General features: G+C 32.9%; 1 protein-coding gene across 4 annotated transcripts in view; it reads left to right on the top strand.

Moving 5' to 3' along the window:
- PCLO (piccolo presynaptic cytomatrix protein) overlaps positions 1–14950 on the top strand; it is a 375574-nt gene that overhangs the window by 247499 nt on the left and 113125 nt on the right. For all 4 annotated transcript variants that reach the window (XM_046669722.1, XM_046669723.1, XM_046669725.1 and 1 more), the window contains exon 10: positions 4576–4701. In XM_046669722.1, the coding sequence (XP_046525678.1) occupies positions 4576–4701 (126 nt within the window). The remainder of the gene's footprint in view (positions 1–4575; positions 4702–14950) is intronic.

Below are 14950 nucleotides of genomic sequence, written 5' to 3'. Positions count from 1 at the left end.
CATGATATTTCGTTGTGGTTTTGATTTACCTTTCCCTAATGATTAGCGATTTGGAGCACCTTCTCATGTACCTGTTGGCCATTTATATGTCTTCTTTGGAAAAATGTCTGTTCAGTTCCTCTGCCTTTTTTATTTCATTTTTTGTTTTTTTTGCTGTTGTGTTATATGAGTTCTATATATATGAGTATATATTTTGATATTAACCCCTTGTCAGATATATGATTTGCAAATATTTTCTCCAATTCTTTTTCCTTTTGATAGTATCCCATAAGTCCCTTAAGGTATCATCACTCTTTCGTTCTTTTTTCTTTTTGTTCCTCTGCAGGATGAATTCTATTGCTCTATCTTTGAGTTCACTAATCCTTTCTTTGGCTTCTCTAGTCTGCTACTGAACTCCTCTGTGAATTTTTCAGTTCAGTTATTGTAGTCTTCAACTTTGTTATTTCTGTTTGTTACTTTCTTATATTTTCTATCTATTTGTTGAAATTTTCACTTTATTCATGCATCATTCTCCTGACCTCAGTAATCATCTTTATGATCATTATTTTGAACTTTTTATCAGGTAAATACCTTTTAAATACAGACCCTCCATTTCATTAAGGTCTGTTTTGGAGGTTCAATCTTGTTCTTTTGTTTGGAACATATTTCTCTTTCTTTCATTTTCCTTGACTCTCTGTGTTGGTTTCCGCACCTTAGATAAAACAGCCACCTCTCCCAGTCTTGATGGAGTGGTGTCATGGAGGAGATGAACATTATTCAGCTGGGCCTAAGCTCTTGGTTGTCGCTCAAACCTTTATGATTGTCCAAGCTGCCTTCTTTGTTCTTCGTGGCTCCTAATAGTTGAGGGTATGCCAAGACCTGTTTTGATGTGATAGTTTCTTGTTCACCCAATGTGTAGGTGTTGCTCAGCTAGTTTCTGGATTTCATTCAGAGGGAACTGCTCCATGTGTATCTGTAGATTTGGTATGTCCATGAGAGGAGGTGAGTTTGGGAGACTTCTATGTTGCCCTATTGTATAGGAACTTTAAAAGTGACTACATAAAATATATTTGTCATATAATTATAGGATACATAGAGACTTGAAAAGAGTGATACATTTAAGTCATAATCCTGAGGTTATTAATGAAATACTTTTTCTTTATGATGTTGTTACTTTTATCATTGAACTTCATTTTTTATAAATATTCCCTATATACTTAAAGAATTTCTGAGATATAGATTTCCCTGTAAGACTTCCTTAACCACATCTATGCTTTATATGTTGTGAAATTACTATAACTTTTGATTATCTCTTTTACTAAAGCTCCTATGTTCTCTATAGTAGTTATCTGCCTCTCTACTCTACCGTACTGTGAACTCAAGAGCAAGACCAAAGTATTTCCCTGGCATCTAACTGACGAAGCAGTTCCCCAACGTTTCTAGATGGAATAGAAGCAGAGAGGCAAAAGAAATTTCTGTCAATAAAAGTTTTTGAAAAGTTGAAAAACAGTGATAATATAAATATCTCTTATCAAGGACCATTTAGATCTAAGCATTTCAGTTAAAAGTTAATGTTGCTTTTTGAGTTTGCCAAATCTTTTACTGACATTCCGCTTTTTAGATTTGAGCTGTGGTGTTTTAATTTTATGGAAGCATTTTCATTCATTTTATCTGGATTTAATACATAAAATATCAGAGTGCAGCTTAGAAATATTAAATCAAAATGTCCAGATTTAAACTCTTGAAACTGTATAAATTAAATTTACATTCATGACATCCAAAATAGGATACAAGTAACTACTGTAAAATAAACAAAAAATGTTATATTCCTGAGTATTTTTACTTTTTACCATGCTATTCTTCACAATTTTTAAACATTTCTATGCTAATTTATTGTATACATGAAAAACAATAGCAGCAACCACAGCAACATCAACAAGAGGAACAGTAATTTTTGAAAATTTACTATGTATCTGAAGTGGCTTCTGTATGTATAAAATCTCATTTCTCATAGTATTGTCATGACTGTCTATTATTCCCATTTTACTGAAGACAGTGAGGCTTATAAAGTATATTTAGAAAATTTTTTGAGTACTTGAATTTACTAGAGTGAGACTATATTTTACAACATTAAATAATTATTGTGTCATGCTACTTTATTAAGATGGAATAATTGTAGTTCCTATCACTGAGCCTTTACTACAGGCTTTTAGAATGTGCTTAGTCACTAAAAATCAAATGACATTAAAGGATCCAACTACTTAACCCTCAAGACATTGTCATTTGCAGAATGAAACTATAAATTTTAAAAAGTAGTCTCTTATGCTAATTAATAGATTTTGAAGTTCTACAACTATTCTTTTAGCTCTACCTTTACAAAGTATAACAATTCTAAATCTATTTGTAGATTCTAAGCATTTGGCTACACCATATATTATATGGTAATTTCAGTACTACATTTTCATAGGCTACCTTTATTTTCTAATGTTTAAGCTTAAAAAGAAACAAGTAAAACTAATGCCCTGAGCACTCTACTATAACCTACTATACTCTGCTCTGCTATATTCTAGAAAAATTGTGATAAATTTTGATATAAGGCATAATCTTGAGTATATGCCTTTACACTACGGAAACCTCATAAATCATCTTTTGGAATCTCAGACTGACCATGTCTTAAAATTGTTATGGATATACCAACCACATTAGAAATTCAATATCTGTATGGATTTTTATGAAATCTTTAATAAGTGATGGATTGTACAGCTTGTGAGTGATTCAATCATGAAAAATGAAACCAAGTCTGTAAGAATCTATTTTTATTTTTTATGGGTAAATTCCATGGAATAAGCCTTAATTATGGCCAGCTGTTTTAAAATCCTTGTTTAATAATTTCTGAAGTGTCCTTAGTATGCTCAAAATAACAGGCTAAACTATTGAATGAAGAGTGGCTAATAGCTTTTTTTAATCTGCTACCCTTTATTCGTCTCTATCTAATGACTTACTGTAGAATCAGTCCTAGTGAATCCATAAAGGCTAATGGCTAAGAACTCTACTGTTTCTACCCAGACTTAGTTGAGATTAGGTCACTTACTAGATGGTGTTCTGCATTCGTCCAGTTATATTCAATATGTATCATAAATTAGTATCTACTAAAAACATTGACACTGGATCAAGAAACTTGTGACAGAAAAGCTCCACGAGTGGGGCCAGACAGCTGGTATCTTATTTAACTCTGATTCCTTCACAACAGCAGGGAACTTAGAAACATACAGTTAATTTGTTTCGTTTTTGTTTTTGTTTTGAGGCTAAATCTTCAGAACAATTACCCTGGTAAAAAAAAAAAAAAAACAGAGATGGGGGCAGGTAGTAGGGAAGGAGAGAGAGAAAAGAGAGAAAAACAAGGAAGGATGGAAGGGAGGGAGGGAAGGTGAAAGAAAAAAAGGGAGAAAATTGATATATGAAGAATTCATATGATATTTGGAAATATCATATCACCTGGAATAAAAATAAACAATGTCCTACCAAAATATATCCCTACTGGATAAATGAGAGAAGAGTTCCATGATTCAGTGTTACTGCTTGTTGAATGTTTGAACTATGTTGATGCTGACTACAGGGATTGTTTTTGAAGAGTAAAGTGGGAAGAAAAGAGAATTTGGAAGACAACTGGCTTTTAAAATTTGGAGATTTTGAAAGTGTTGAAAATGGTACTTCAATCACTGAGTTGAAAGAATTTCAATTTAAAGAGATAATTAAAAGTGTTTTCATTAAAGGAGAAGAATTCTGCTTTCTTTTAATACTTTCATTTTAAAATATCCTTAACATTTGTAACAAAAACATTTCTGGTGCTGTATATACTTGCTAGTTTTTAGCTGATAAGAAACCATAAACTTAAAATATCAACAATTCATTTCTATCAAAATTAGATTTCTCATAATAATTATTCCCCATCTTTTTTCTATGTGGCTACTTACAGAAAGAAAATATGTTCTTCAGAATAAGGAATAGTTTGCTAAGTTGTTTATCAGTCAAAAATAATTTTATTGTGCCTTGTAGTAAGTGCCATGTTAATGCACGATCAATATTAATTAATGAACTAAAGTTAAAAAGTGAATAATAATTTATAAGATACAGTCATGTTTTCACTTTTTCAGTTGATTTATTTGTATGTTTGGATTGAGTCATCTCAATTGACTGCCTTTAAATGAAGGATACAATAAGAAATGTTCCTTAATTTCATAAGTGAATTCTATGCTCTGGAGTCTCTTATGCTAGGATCATCTTCATGCAAAATTTTTACAAAATATCTGGTCAAAAATGGGCAAAGATATTTCTATCATATCTTGGTGATTGAAAAGATTACTTGTTAATGTCAAGTGATTCATTTAGATCCCACCAAGGTCTCAGAAAGTCCTATTTCATATATCAACTATTATTGAAATCCGAACAATGTCCTTTTGTTATTGGTGCCAGCTCCAATATTCATGTTCTAGTAAGCTTCTGCATACTAGAGCCCACTTTTTGTGCCCTTTATAGTTTGTGACAACTGTTGGCCTTTTAAATTATTACTAATAACTTACTAATTTTTCAATACAGGTAATGGATTAGGAATTAGAATTGTGGGTGGTAAAGAAATTCCTGGACATAGTGGAGAAATTGGAGCCTATATTGCCAAGATTCTTCCTGGGGGAAGTGCAGAACATACAGGGAAACTTATGGAAGGTAAGATTAAGGATTTCAAAGTAAATTAAAATGAATGTATTCATATTAAATACATTTTTATTTCATATTCAAATTTTCTCTTCCTTTGCTGTCTAGGTAAATATTTCTCATTATGGTTAATTATGACATTTTGATAGGGTAATATAAAAGAAAATATGTCCACAACTATATTCATTTTATTTTCAATTGCATTGTCCTTTTGGCAGTTGGTTTGCTATGGAAATAACTTGTTTAAGAAACACTAATTAGTCAAGATTTTTACTGACTAGGGCACTATTATTAAAAAACACTTTGGGTATCAGGATTAATGTTTCAGAAATACTGAGGAAAATTATGTTGAAATCAGAGCCCTAAAAAGATCAGATGATTCAGTACAATCTAATGTCAGGTCAACAAACTACAGGTGACCCACGGGCCAGATTTACCTGCTGCCTCTTTCTATAAACAATGTTTTATGAGGACACAGCCAGGATCATTAACTGACATATTGAACATGGGTGTTTTCCCACTACAATAGCAGAAACTGCCTTCATGACAGAGACTAAATGGTCTACAAAACTAAAATATGTACTTTCTGGCCATTTTCAGCAAAAAGTACCAACTCCTAGATATAGTCTACTTTTAGATACTATCCATCTCATTACATCATAAGCATTTTAAAATAATGAACTTTACAGATGTGTTTAATGGGCCATACAATATATATTTTTACCAGTTTCTTTCAGTAAAATGTTACAGCTTGATTTTCAAAATACATAATGATAATTTTCACTTACTAACTAGATGATGTGGTCATTCACTTTTTCCAAACTCTAATATAGATATAGTTTGTAAGCTTTCAGTGGTCTTTACAATGAACATTTTTTAACATAAAGTAACTTCAATCTATCTCTTTGTTTTATTCCAAAGATGTAAAATGTATTTTATTATTATTATTTTATTGAGGTCATAATGGTTTGTAACATTGTGTAATTTCATGTCTACATTATTATCAGTTTCTGTATGGACTACATCTTTCTCACCACCAACAGTCTAATTTTTATCAATCACCATACATATGTGCCCCTTTATCCCTTTTGCCCAACTCCCTGCCCCTCTGGTACCCACTAATCTGTTCTTTTTGTCCATGTATTTGTTTATCTTCCACATATGAGAGAAATCATGTGGTGTTTTTCTTTCTCTGTCTGGCTTATTTTGCTTAACATAATATCCTCCAGGTCCATCCATGTTGTTGCAAATGGGGTGGTTTTGTCTTTCTTTATGGCTGAGTAGTATTCCATTGTATATATATACTACAGCTTCTTTATCCATTCATCAGTTGATGGGCACTTGGGTTGCTTTCACATCTTGGCTATTGTGAGGAATGCTTCAGTGAACATAGGAGTGCATTAATCGCTTTGTGTTGTTGATTTCAAGTTCTTTGGATAAATACCCAGTAGTGGGACAGCTGGATCATATGGTATTTCTATTTTTAATTTTTTGTGAAATCTCATATTATTCTCCATAGTGGCTGCACCACTTTGCATTCCCACCAGCAGTGGATAAGGGTTCCCTTTCCCCACATCCTCTCCAACATTTGTTATTTTTTGTCTTGGGAATTATAGCCATTCTGACCAGTGGAAGGTGAGATCTCATTGTACTTTTGATTTGCATTTCCGTAATAATTAGTGATGTTGAACATCTTTTCATGTGTCTGTTAGCCATCTGTATATCTTCTTTGGAAAAATGTCTGTTCATATCTTCTGTCCATTTTTTGATAGGGTTGGTTTTTTTTATTGTTTAGTTATATGAGTTCTTTATATATTTTGGATATTAACCCCTTGTCAGATAGTTGATTTGCAACTATTTTCTCCCAGTTGGTGGGTTGTCTTTTCATTTTGTTCATGGTTTCCGTTACCTTTCAGAAGCTTTTTAATCTTTTTTATCATTTTTTTCTTTTGTTTCTCTTGCCTTAGTAGACATGGTGTTTGAAAAGATGCTGCTAAGACCAACATCAAAGAGTGTACTGCCTATATTTTCTTCTAGGAATTTATGGTATCAGGTCTTACATTCAAGGCTTTAATCCATTTTGAGTTAATTTTTGTGTGGTGCAGGAAAACGGTCTACTTTTATTCTTTTGCATGTGGCTGCCCAGTTTTCCCAAAGCTATTTGTTGAAGAGACTTTTCTTTCCCCTTTGTGTGTTTTTGGCTCCTTTGTTGAAGATTAACTGTCCATAGATGTGTGACTTTATTTCTGGGGCTCTCAATTCTGTTCCATTGATCTGTGTGTCTGTTTTTGTGCCAGTACCATGCTGTTTTGATTACTTTAGCTTTGTAGTATATTTTGAAATCAGGGAATGTGATACCTCCAGCTTTGTTCTTTTTTCTCAAGATTGCTTTGGCTATTTGAGGTCTTTTGTTGTTCCATATAAATTTTAGGATTTTTTGTTCTATTTCCATGAATAATGTCATTGGGATTCTGATTGGGATTGATCTATGTTTTTCATTTTACTCTAAATAAAATACTTGTTTGGAAAGTATTTTTCTATCATTTCATAGTTTAATAAAATGTTGCCTGTTACTTAAAAATTTTGATTATGTTCAAATGATTCACTGTTATTTTCTTAAGTTAAATGTATTGGAACTTACCAAAAAAGTCCCTGGATGTTTTGATAGACCATTAGAGCAAACACAAACTTGAGGTAATGTTTATTCATCACACTGTTTTGCTCGAGCCATCTTACTCCAACTCACTAAAATATGCTGTGCATATCTTTGCATTTAATGACATCACATTGATGGCTTGAATTGGCCATGGTGGTGGTATTTACAACATGGAAATAGACAAATGAGATTAATCAGGACTTTTTTGTTTTTTATTTGCTTGTTGGATTTTCAGAATGCCAGGTTAACAGGACATTACCAAATATATAACTGAAAGCATATTATTAAAGATATTTTAATGGCATTCACAAAACACAAAAGGTTAGGAGAACTAGCCAGACACCTAAATGAAGGTAGAGACTGTATAAATCAAGATATAACAATTCTGAGGGGCCAGCCCCATGGCCGAGTGGTTAAGTTCACACACTCTGCTTCGGCGGCCCATGGTTTCACCAGTTCAGATCCTGGGTGGGGACATGGCACCACTCATCAGGCCAGGCTGAGGCAGCATCCCACATGCCACAACTAGGAGGACACACAACTAAAATATGCAACTATGTATACATATATAGAAAAAAGATATAACAATTCTGAGCAAAACACTAGGTCTGTATGAAGTTTCTATGATGATAATCCTATCATGCCCAATGCTACTCTTTTGTTGTTGCAGTCAAGTTAAGATACAGGAATTGAGACCATTTTTAAGGATGGGAGTTATATGATCACTTTCATATAGCATACTCCAGAAGGAAACAAATATGCTATTTTTATTTTAAAATTTTAAAAAATTACAAGAATAGCTATACCAGATATAGTTTGGCAAAGATACTTGAATAATTTAAAGATAAAATTTCATACTCTTCTTTGTGTCAGCAAATGCTACAGATCAGGATGATTTGAAAGATAATTTCAATGAAGCATGCTGTGATGAAGTGTTACTCTCTGCACTTAGTAGCCTATGTGGCCATTTTTAAGCTCAGAAGTTTAAATAAAAATTAGATATAATACAAACTAATTCAAGAGAGAAAACTTGAAATGAGCCTACAATTACATGTGTGATTTTACAGGCTCAAAGACTGCCACTAAAGTTCTCATCTCTCCTGGAGCTAGTTTTACAGTTTATCTCATCAGTTTAAGTGGGAAATCATTAAAAACCACGTGCATATGATGTAAGATGTTATTTTTATTAATTATCTTATTTATTAATTCTCTCAAGATTTGCCAAGATACCAAGCTAAGCCTTCCTATGACCATAGATCCTCTGGTTGGATCCAGTTCTTGTATAACCCACACTGATAATTTATTTCTGATTTCCAGATTTGCTTTATTTACTCTTACAATATAGATCTTTAATAAAACACTTGGTAGTATTTCTATTAGATTCATGATGCTGTGTTGACTGTCAATATTTAGATAGTATTTTTGAAACATTAAATAGTTTTAGGAGTAACTTCAACATATGATAAATCACTTACTTTCCTCTCATCCGTAAGGCTATACCTATGTTCTGTGCCACCAGGCTAGAATGATAAAAGTTCATTCCTCTTATGTTCAAAGATGAACTCACAAGAAGGCCATCAGTCTAAATGAGTATTGACAAGCACTCACCTGTTTAGACCAGCACATTTTCTGGAGAGAGAGAGAGATACACACACACACGTATATTGCTTTGTTTTGTCTATAATTATGTGTTTCATTCATATGTAGTATCCATAGAGCCCTCAGCCTGATGTGAGGCATCACTATAAAAATACTAATTGTATACCATTGGAGTTATATGGACTTTTAAGTTTTAAAATGTTTTCATGACTATAGTATTTTTGAAATTTCATTTATTGAAGGCAATAAAGATGGCTAATTCTCTATAGTTTGAAGTTAATTCTTTCATAAGGGAAAATTATAGATAAATAGATAAAATATCTTTGTGTTTATGTAATTGAACATATTCATCTGTAGAATGAATTCCATGTATACTTAGGAATTGATTTGATCTCTTCCAGGTATATCTTTCTGCATTTCTGAATACAAGAGTATATAGACTCAGCCTTTCTGATTCAAAACTTTCTTCCAGTTGATTTAAAACATGAATGACAATTGGTTGGCTATAGAATTCTTAGACTGTATTTTTTTCCACTCCAAACTATGAAAGCTATGTTGAGAAACAGTTTGAGTCTACTGTTTTTTCTAATTTTGGTCATTTCTCTTAACAATAGACTTTTCGGATTCCTCATGGTCTGACATATTAACACTCCTGCAGCAGTCAATTGCATAGATTTCAATTGTGTTGACTTTTGGGAGAGTAAGAGTATTTTCAAATTTTCTCTAGCTTTTTATTTTCTGGATTTATGCAATTAAAACATACTGACCAATCACGTAGATTTTCTCATGCCTAAGCCAAGTGCTATTCTGAAGATACTCACTTATGTAACTAACATTAAATGGAGAGGGAAAAAAATCCCCAATGTACTTTCTGAGTCGCTGTACTGGTTATTTGTTTGAAAAATGATTTTTATTCAACCTTGTTTTGAAAAATCTTTCTGAACGAGGTTGTCTATCTGTTAAATAATGTAGGAGAATTTTGTGTTTCAAAACGCTGAGTATTAGCAATAATTGTTATTGCAAAATCATTAAGCTATACTCAAGAAATTAGTTTTAAAACACTCCTAGTATTAGCTTGTGCCATCCCCTAAAATAAAAAATGCAGTTAGTGTTCCATTAATCAAAATTTCCTGAACCAATCTTTTGGTTTTGTAACAATCTATGATGATTTTCTGAAAGAACCCAGGCAATCAGGTACTTGAAGGATCCTAATCTTCCAAAATCTTAAAATGCATTTCCCAGGAACATTAATCAACATTCTTAAGCAAATAATGCACAAAGAATGATCTTTCGCTACCTATGATTCTTCATTTTAATGCACAAGATCAGTCTTTGTTCTACTGAAAAATGAAGACAAAAGATCTAGGGAATTAAACTACAAGCCTAGGTTTCTAAAGTGCAATTTCTTGCTGTTTGCTTTAGGATTAAAATTTTTAACAAATGTAGACCAACAGTGTTGGGGCTGTGAAATGCTCATCAATATTGGGGTTTTAAATGTTATATAATATTTTCTCTCATTTCGGCCTTTGATGTTGTTACTTCTCTTTGAAATGATTTGAGCATCTGAAAGAAAATTTGAATATATGGACTTTGAATGTATGTTTAAAACTTGCCACATCCATTTTAAACTTTTATTCTTAGACAAACGATTATAAACCTTATTTATTTTACATTATCTATACCAAGTTCAGCATGATCAACACCTTAAGTAATGGCCTAAAAAATTAGATGCTTCCTGGGTAATAAACTTTCTTTTCCCTAGACTTTTTTGCCTATTGAAACCTACTCAATATCATTACAATTTTCGGAAGTTTTGAATTCATGACATGCTTCAAAAATAAAACTTTCTTTAAAAATACCTCTTTATGGGGCTGGCCCCGTGGCCGAGTGGTTAAGTTCGCGCGCTCCGCTGCAGGCGGCCCAGTGTTTCGTAGGTTCGAATCCTGGGCGCGGACATGACACTGCTCATCAGGCCACGCTGAGGCAGCGTCCCATATGCCACAGCTAGAAGGACCCACAACGAAGAATATACAACTATGTACCGGGGGGCTTTGGGGAGAAAAAGGAAAAAATAAAATGTTTAAAAAAAAAATACCTCTTTATATATTCTTCTCAGAGCAAAGTTCCAACCATCTCTAAATTTGGAGAGTCCGTAATACAATTATCAATGTCTCTTGACAAGCACAGACTTTGTTTTGTTTTGTTTTTTGTCTGATAACAACCAGGGTCAGTTCTCTGGGTTCCATCCTTTTGTGCTTTTATCTATTGTGCATATTTCTTTTTCCTTTTTTTTTTTTTTGAGGAAGTTCAGCCCTGAGCTAACATCTACCAATCCTCCTCTTTTTGCCGAGGAAGACTGGCGCTCAGCTAACATCCGTGCCCATCTTCCTCTACTTTATATGCGGGACGCCTACCACAGCGTGGCTTGATGAGCCTTACCACGTCCCCACCTGGCATCCGAACCAGCAAACCCTGGGCTGCCGAAGCGAAACGTGCACAATTAACCACTGCTCCACCAGGCCAACCCGTATTGTGCATATTTCTATTGTGTCCCATAACACTGAATTCTTTTTTTTCTACATACTCAGTGCCCAGGTCAGGGCCTAATAAAACAAGGTTTAAAGCAATATATATGGAAATGCGTGTTGAGGAATTTATTTTCCATTACAACGGTTGGATACTTATGAAGATGTCACTCCTCTCAGGGTTGTGTGAAGCAAATAAAATGATACAGGTAGTCACACTCTACCGTTTGTAAAGAACTATGTACATTTAAGACAGCATCGATATTTGGTAATATAATTTTTGACGATCTTTTCAGAAAAAAATGTGTAAGATAGAAACTGTATCCTCTGGGCACATGTTCTTACAACTTTCAGCTGAACAGCTCATAAATTTATTCTAGGTTTTTTTTTTTCTTAATTTTTCTTTGCTTTGAATTTGAATTCAGATCTCTGGAGTGTGAGTGGGAGCTTGGATTATTAATGACATAGAAAAACCTCTCCAATCTGGAAAATACAGCACCATCTCACTGTGCAGTGGCTGGGTGTGAGAAGATTTCTTCTCTAGCCCAGAATCTCCCCAAACATTGTTTGCTCTGCAGTTGAGAGAAGGTGAAGGGCACAAAACAGGAGTTTTTGAAAATCTCAACTCAAAGCAACAAGTACTATGTGGAAGTGTTCGCTGCCTGACATGTGTTTCTGATTTATTTGCACTTAAATGGTGAGTGTGTTTTGCTCTCAATCTTGTAAATTTTTACAGAAACAACTCAGTGGTTGAATCTCTCCATTATGTGATAACCACAGAAAGTCAAGTTTTGATGTTTACTACTTCAGTAAAAGCGGACATGATTTTCCTTAGTCTGAGCCCCCTCCCCAACCAGGAAAATTGCCTTCTCATATAGAGTCATATAGCTTATTCACTCGTTTCATTTCCTTATCTAGTGAGATGCCCAGCTCAACATCCCAAACCTTCGGTTCTGCCTTCTCTGATGGGAGTGGGTCAGAGGGAGCTTCTTAGCGTTTGTGGTTCAATGTATATAATTGAACACTTAATCAGTCACTGACTATAATTTTCGTTACAAATGTTCTAGTGCACAAAAAGCTATAGAAAATACTATGGCAAACAGCCATGTACCCACCATACTGTTTTAAGTCTTAACATTTTACCATATTTGTTTTATATCTTTAGGAGAAATAAGTACTTATAAATCAATTAAAGCCTCCTGGAGTCACCTTCGCTCTCCCAAACCTCTCTTACTGCCCCAGAGTAAACTACCAAACTTAATTTGAGGCTACTCTTTCACTTTGTTTTCTTCACAGTTTTATTAATGTATTCATAAACTATATAAGGACACATTTTTCTTGTTTACAAAAGTTTTTAGAAATGATATCTTACTGTACATATATTTTTGCTATTTTTTTAGTCATATAAAGTTAATGAGATTCATCCAAAGTGGTACACGTAGTTCCAGTTCATTTATTTTCACCAAGGGGCAGAATTCCACTTTTCTATGTCTCTACTACAATTTAATTAATGTTTAGTTCTCTGGTTATTTAGATTATTTATGAGGATTTTTTTTTCTCTTTCAAACAATGCTATAATTAAATTTTTTGAAGCAGTTTCCTTGTACACATATGCAAGAGTTTCTTTTACAAGTTAAATTTCTGTGTTATAACAATTATCTTTTTAAATAATGTGGGAGAATATTGTGTGGTTTTTTTCCAAATTACTCTCTAAAATGTTATGCTATTTTTACCTTTATTAGTGGGAAATTTGTGTTCTTGTTTCTCTACATCCTTGTTCCTCTCTCTACATCTTCTTTTTCAAATATAATGTGGAATGGCATCCCATTGTGATTTTCCTTTATTGTCCCTTCAGTAGTATTGAGTATGGTCATATTTTATTAATCTTGTTAGATCTTGGGTTTTTCTCATCTGGGATTTACCTATTCTTTTGCTCGTTCTTTAATTGGATTGTTTGTATATTTTAAATTGAATTTTAGGGAATCTTTATATATTGTGGATATAATCCTTTCCCAAGTATATAGACTATAAATACCTTCTACCCATATGTGGCTTGTACTTTTAGTTTCTGTCTTTTTTTAACAGAAGTTAAAATTTTAATATATTCTAATTTATCATTTTGTTTGTATTAATCTTTATAAATGTTCTATATATTGTTTGGGAAATTCTTTTTGCCCTGAAGTGTTAAAAATGTTAGTCTTTATTTTCTTTTAAAAATTGTAAAATTTTACTCCTCATACAATGTCCTTGCAGACATTAAACTAAGTTATTTTTAATCTATTTGTGGTCTGAATAGAAATTTTAGTTTTTTCCTTCTCCATATGGACTGTCAGTTGCCTGTTCACCATTCATTGAACAATGTGTCATTACTCCCACTGATCTACAATGCCCCATCTGTCATATATTGATTTTTTGGATGTGTGTGGGTCTTTTATGAGTTCTTTGTTCTAGCTTACTGATCTATTAGTCTATCCTTACATCAATGTCACACTGTTTTAATTATGATATCTTTATATTAAGTCCTGACATATGGTAGATGAATCTATCATATTGCTCTTCTTCAAAATCCTCTTGGGACAATTCTTGACCTTTGATCTTGCATGTACATTCTAGAATCAGATTGTCAGTTTTTAGGAAAATCTCTGTTGAAATTTGATAGTGATTATATTGAAGGTATAGGTTAATTTGGAAAAAAATAGATCTTTTTATATTGGGTCATGTTTATTTGTCTTGAATGGGTCCACAATGCTGGACTTTTGTTCTACTTAGAGATTTAATTATTGTATTCTGAATCGATGCAATGACGTAAGTCAGTGCATTAAAAAATTGACACATAGAAATCGTTAAGTGTGTTAACAACTTTGTGTCCTTTTATATCAACTTATAAAAATATTATATCTCCAGAAAAAGGCAGAGTAGAAAACATAAATAAAATTTTGTTCAGAGAATATAATAGGCAAATCTAATCCTTAATATGCATATCATTGATACTAAGCTTTATTTAGTCACTGGATTTCTTGAACTTAATCTCCAAATTTTTTTTCCTGGTATTGTATATCGTAACATCATAATTGTAAGATATATTACTGGCATGATACTTTTAAAATTTCAACAATTTTCCTAATGGAACAATGAATCCATAAGAACTAAACATCTTTTAGCCAATGAACCAAACACAATTATTTGTTTGTTTGTATTGATAGGTTGTCCAACTGTAAGTTAATTTAATAAAATATTTTGAAGATAATTTGTTTCTCTATTACTATTATTGATAATTAAATCAAATTTGTTTGGAAAATTTTTGGAAAACTGTTTGGAGCTAAGAGTATAATGTTAAGATCTGAATGTAGCTTCAAGGACCTTAATGAATCAGTGGGAACATAGACTAGGAGAGCAAAAAGTTAAAACTGGTGATATCCAGTTTTTTCTTGTGGACTTAGAGCTATATGGAAAGTTAGCTTCTCTCAGGCTATTAGGCCTG

Source organism: Equus quagga, chromosome 8 (genome assembly GCF_021613505.1).
Source record: "Equus quagga isolate Etosha38 chromosome 8, UCLA_HA_Equagga_1.0, whole genome shotgun sequence".
NCBI lineage: Eukaryota > Metazoa > Chordata > Mammalia > Perissodactyla > Equidae > Equus > Equus quagga.
Note: the sequence above shows the minus strand (reverse complement) of the source record. Positions and strands in the feature narration are given on the sequence as shown.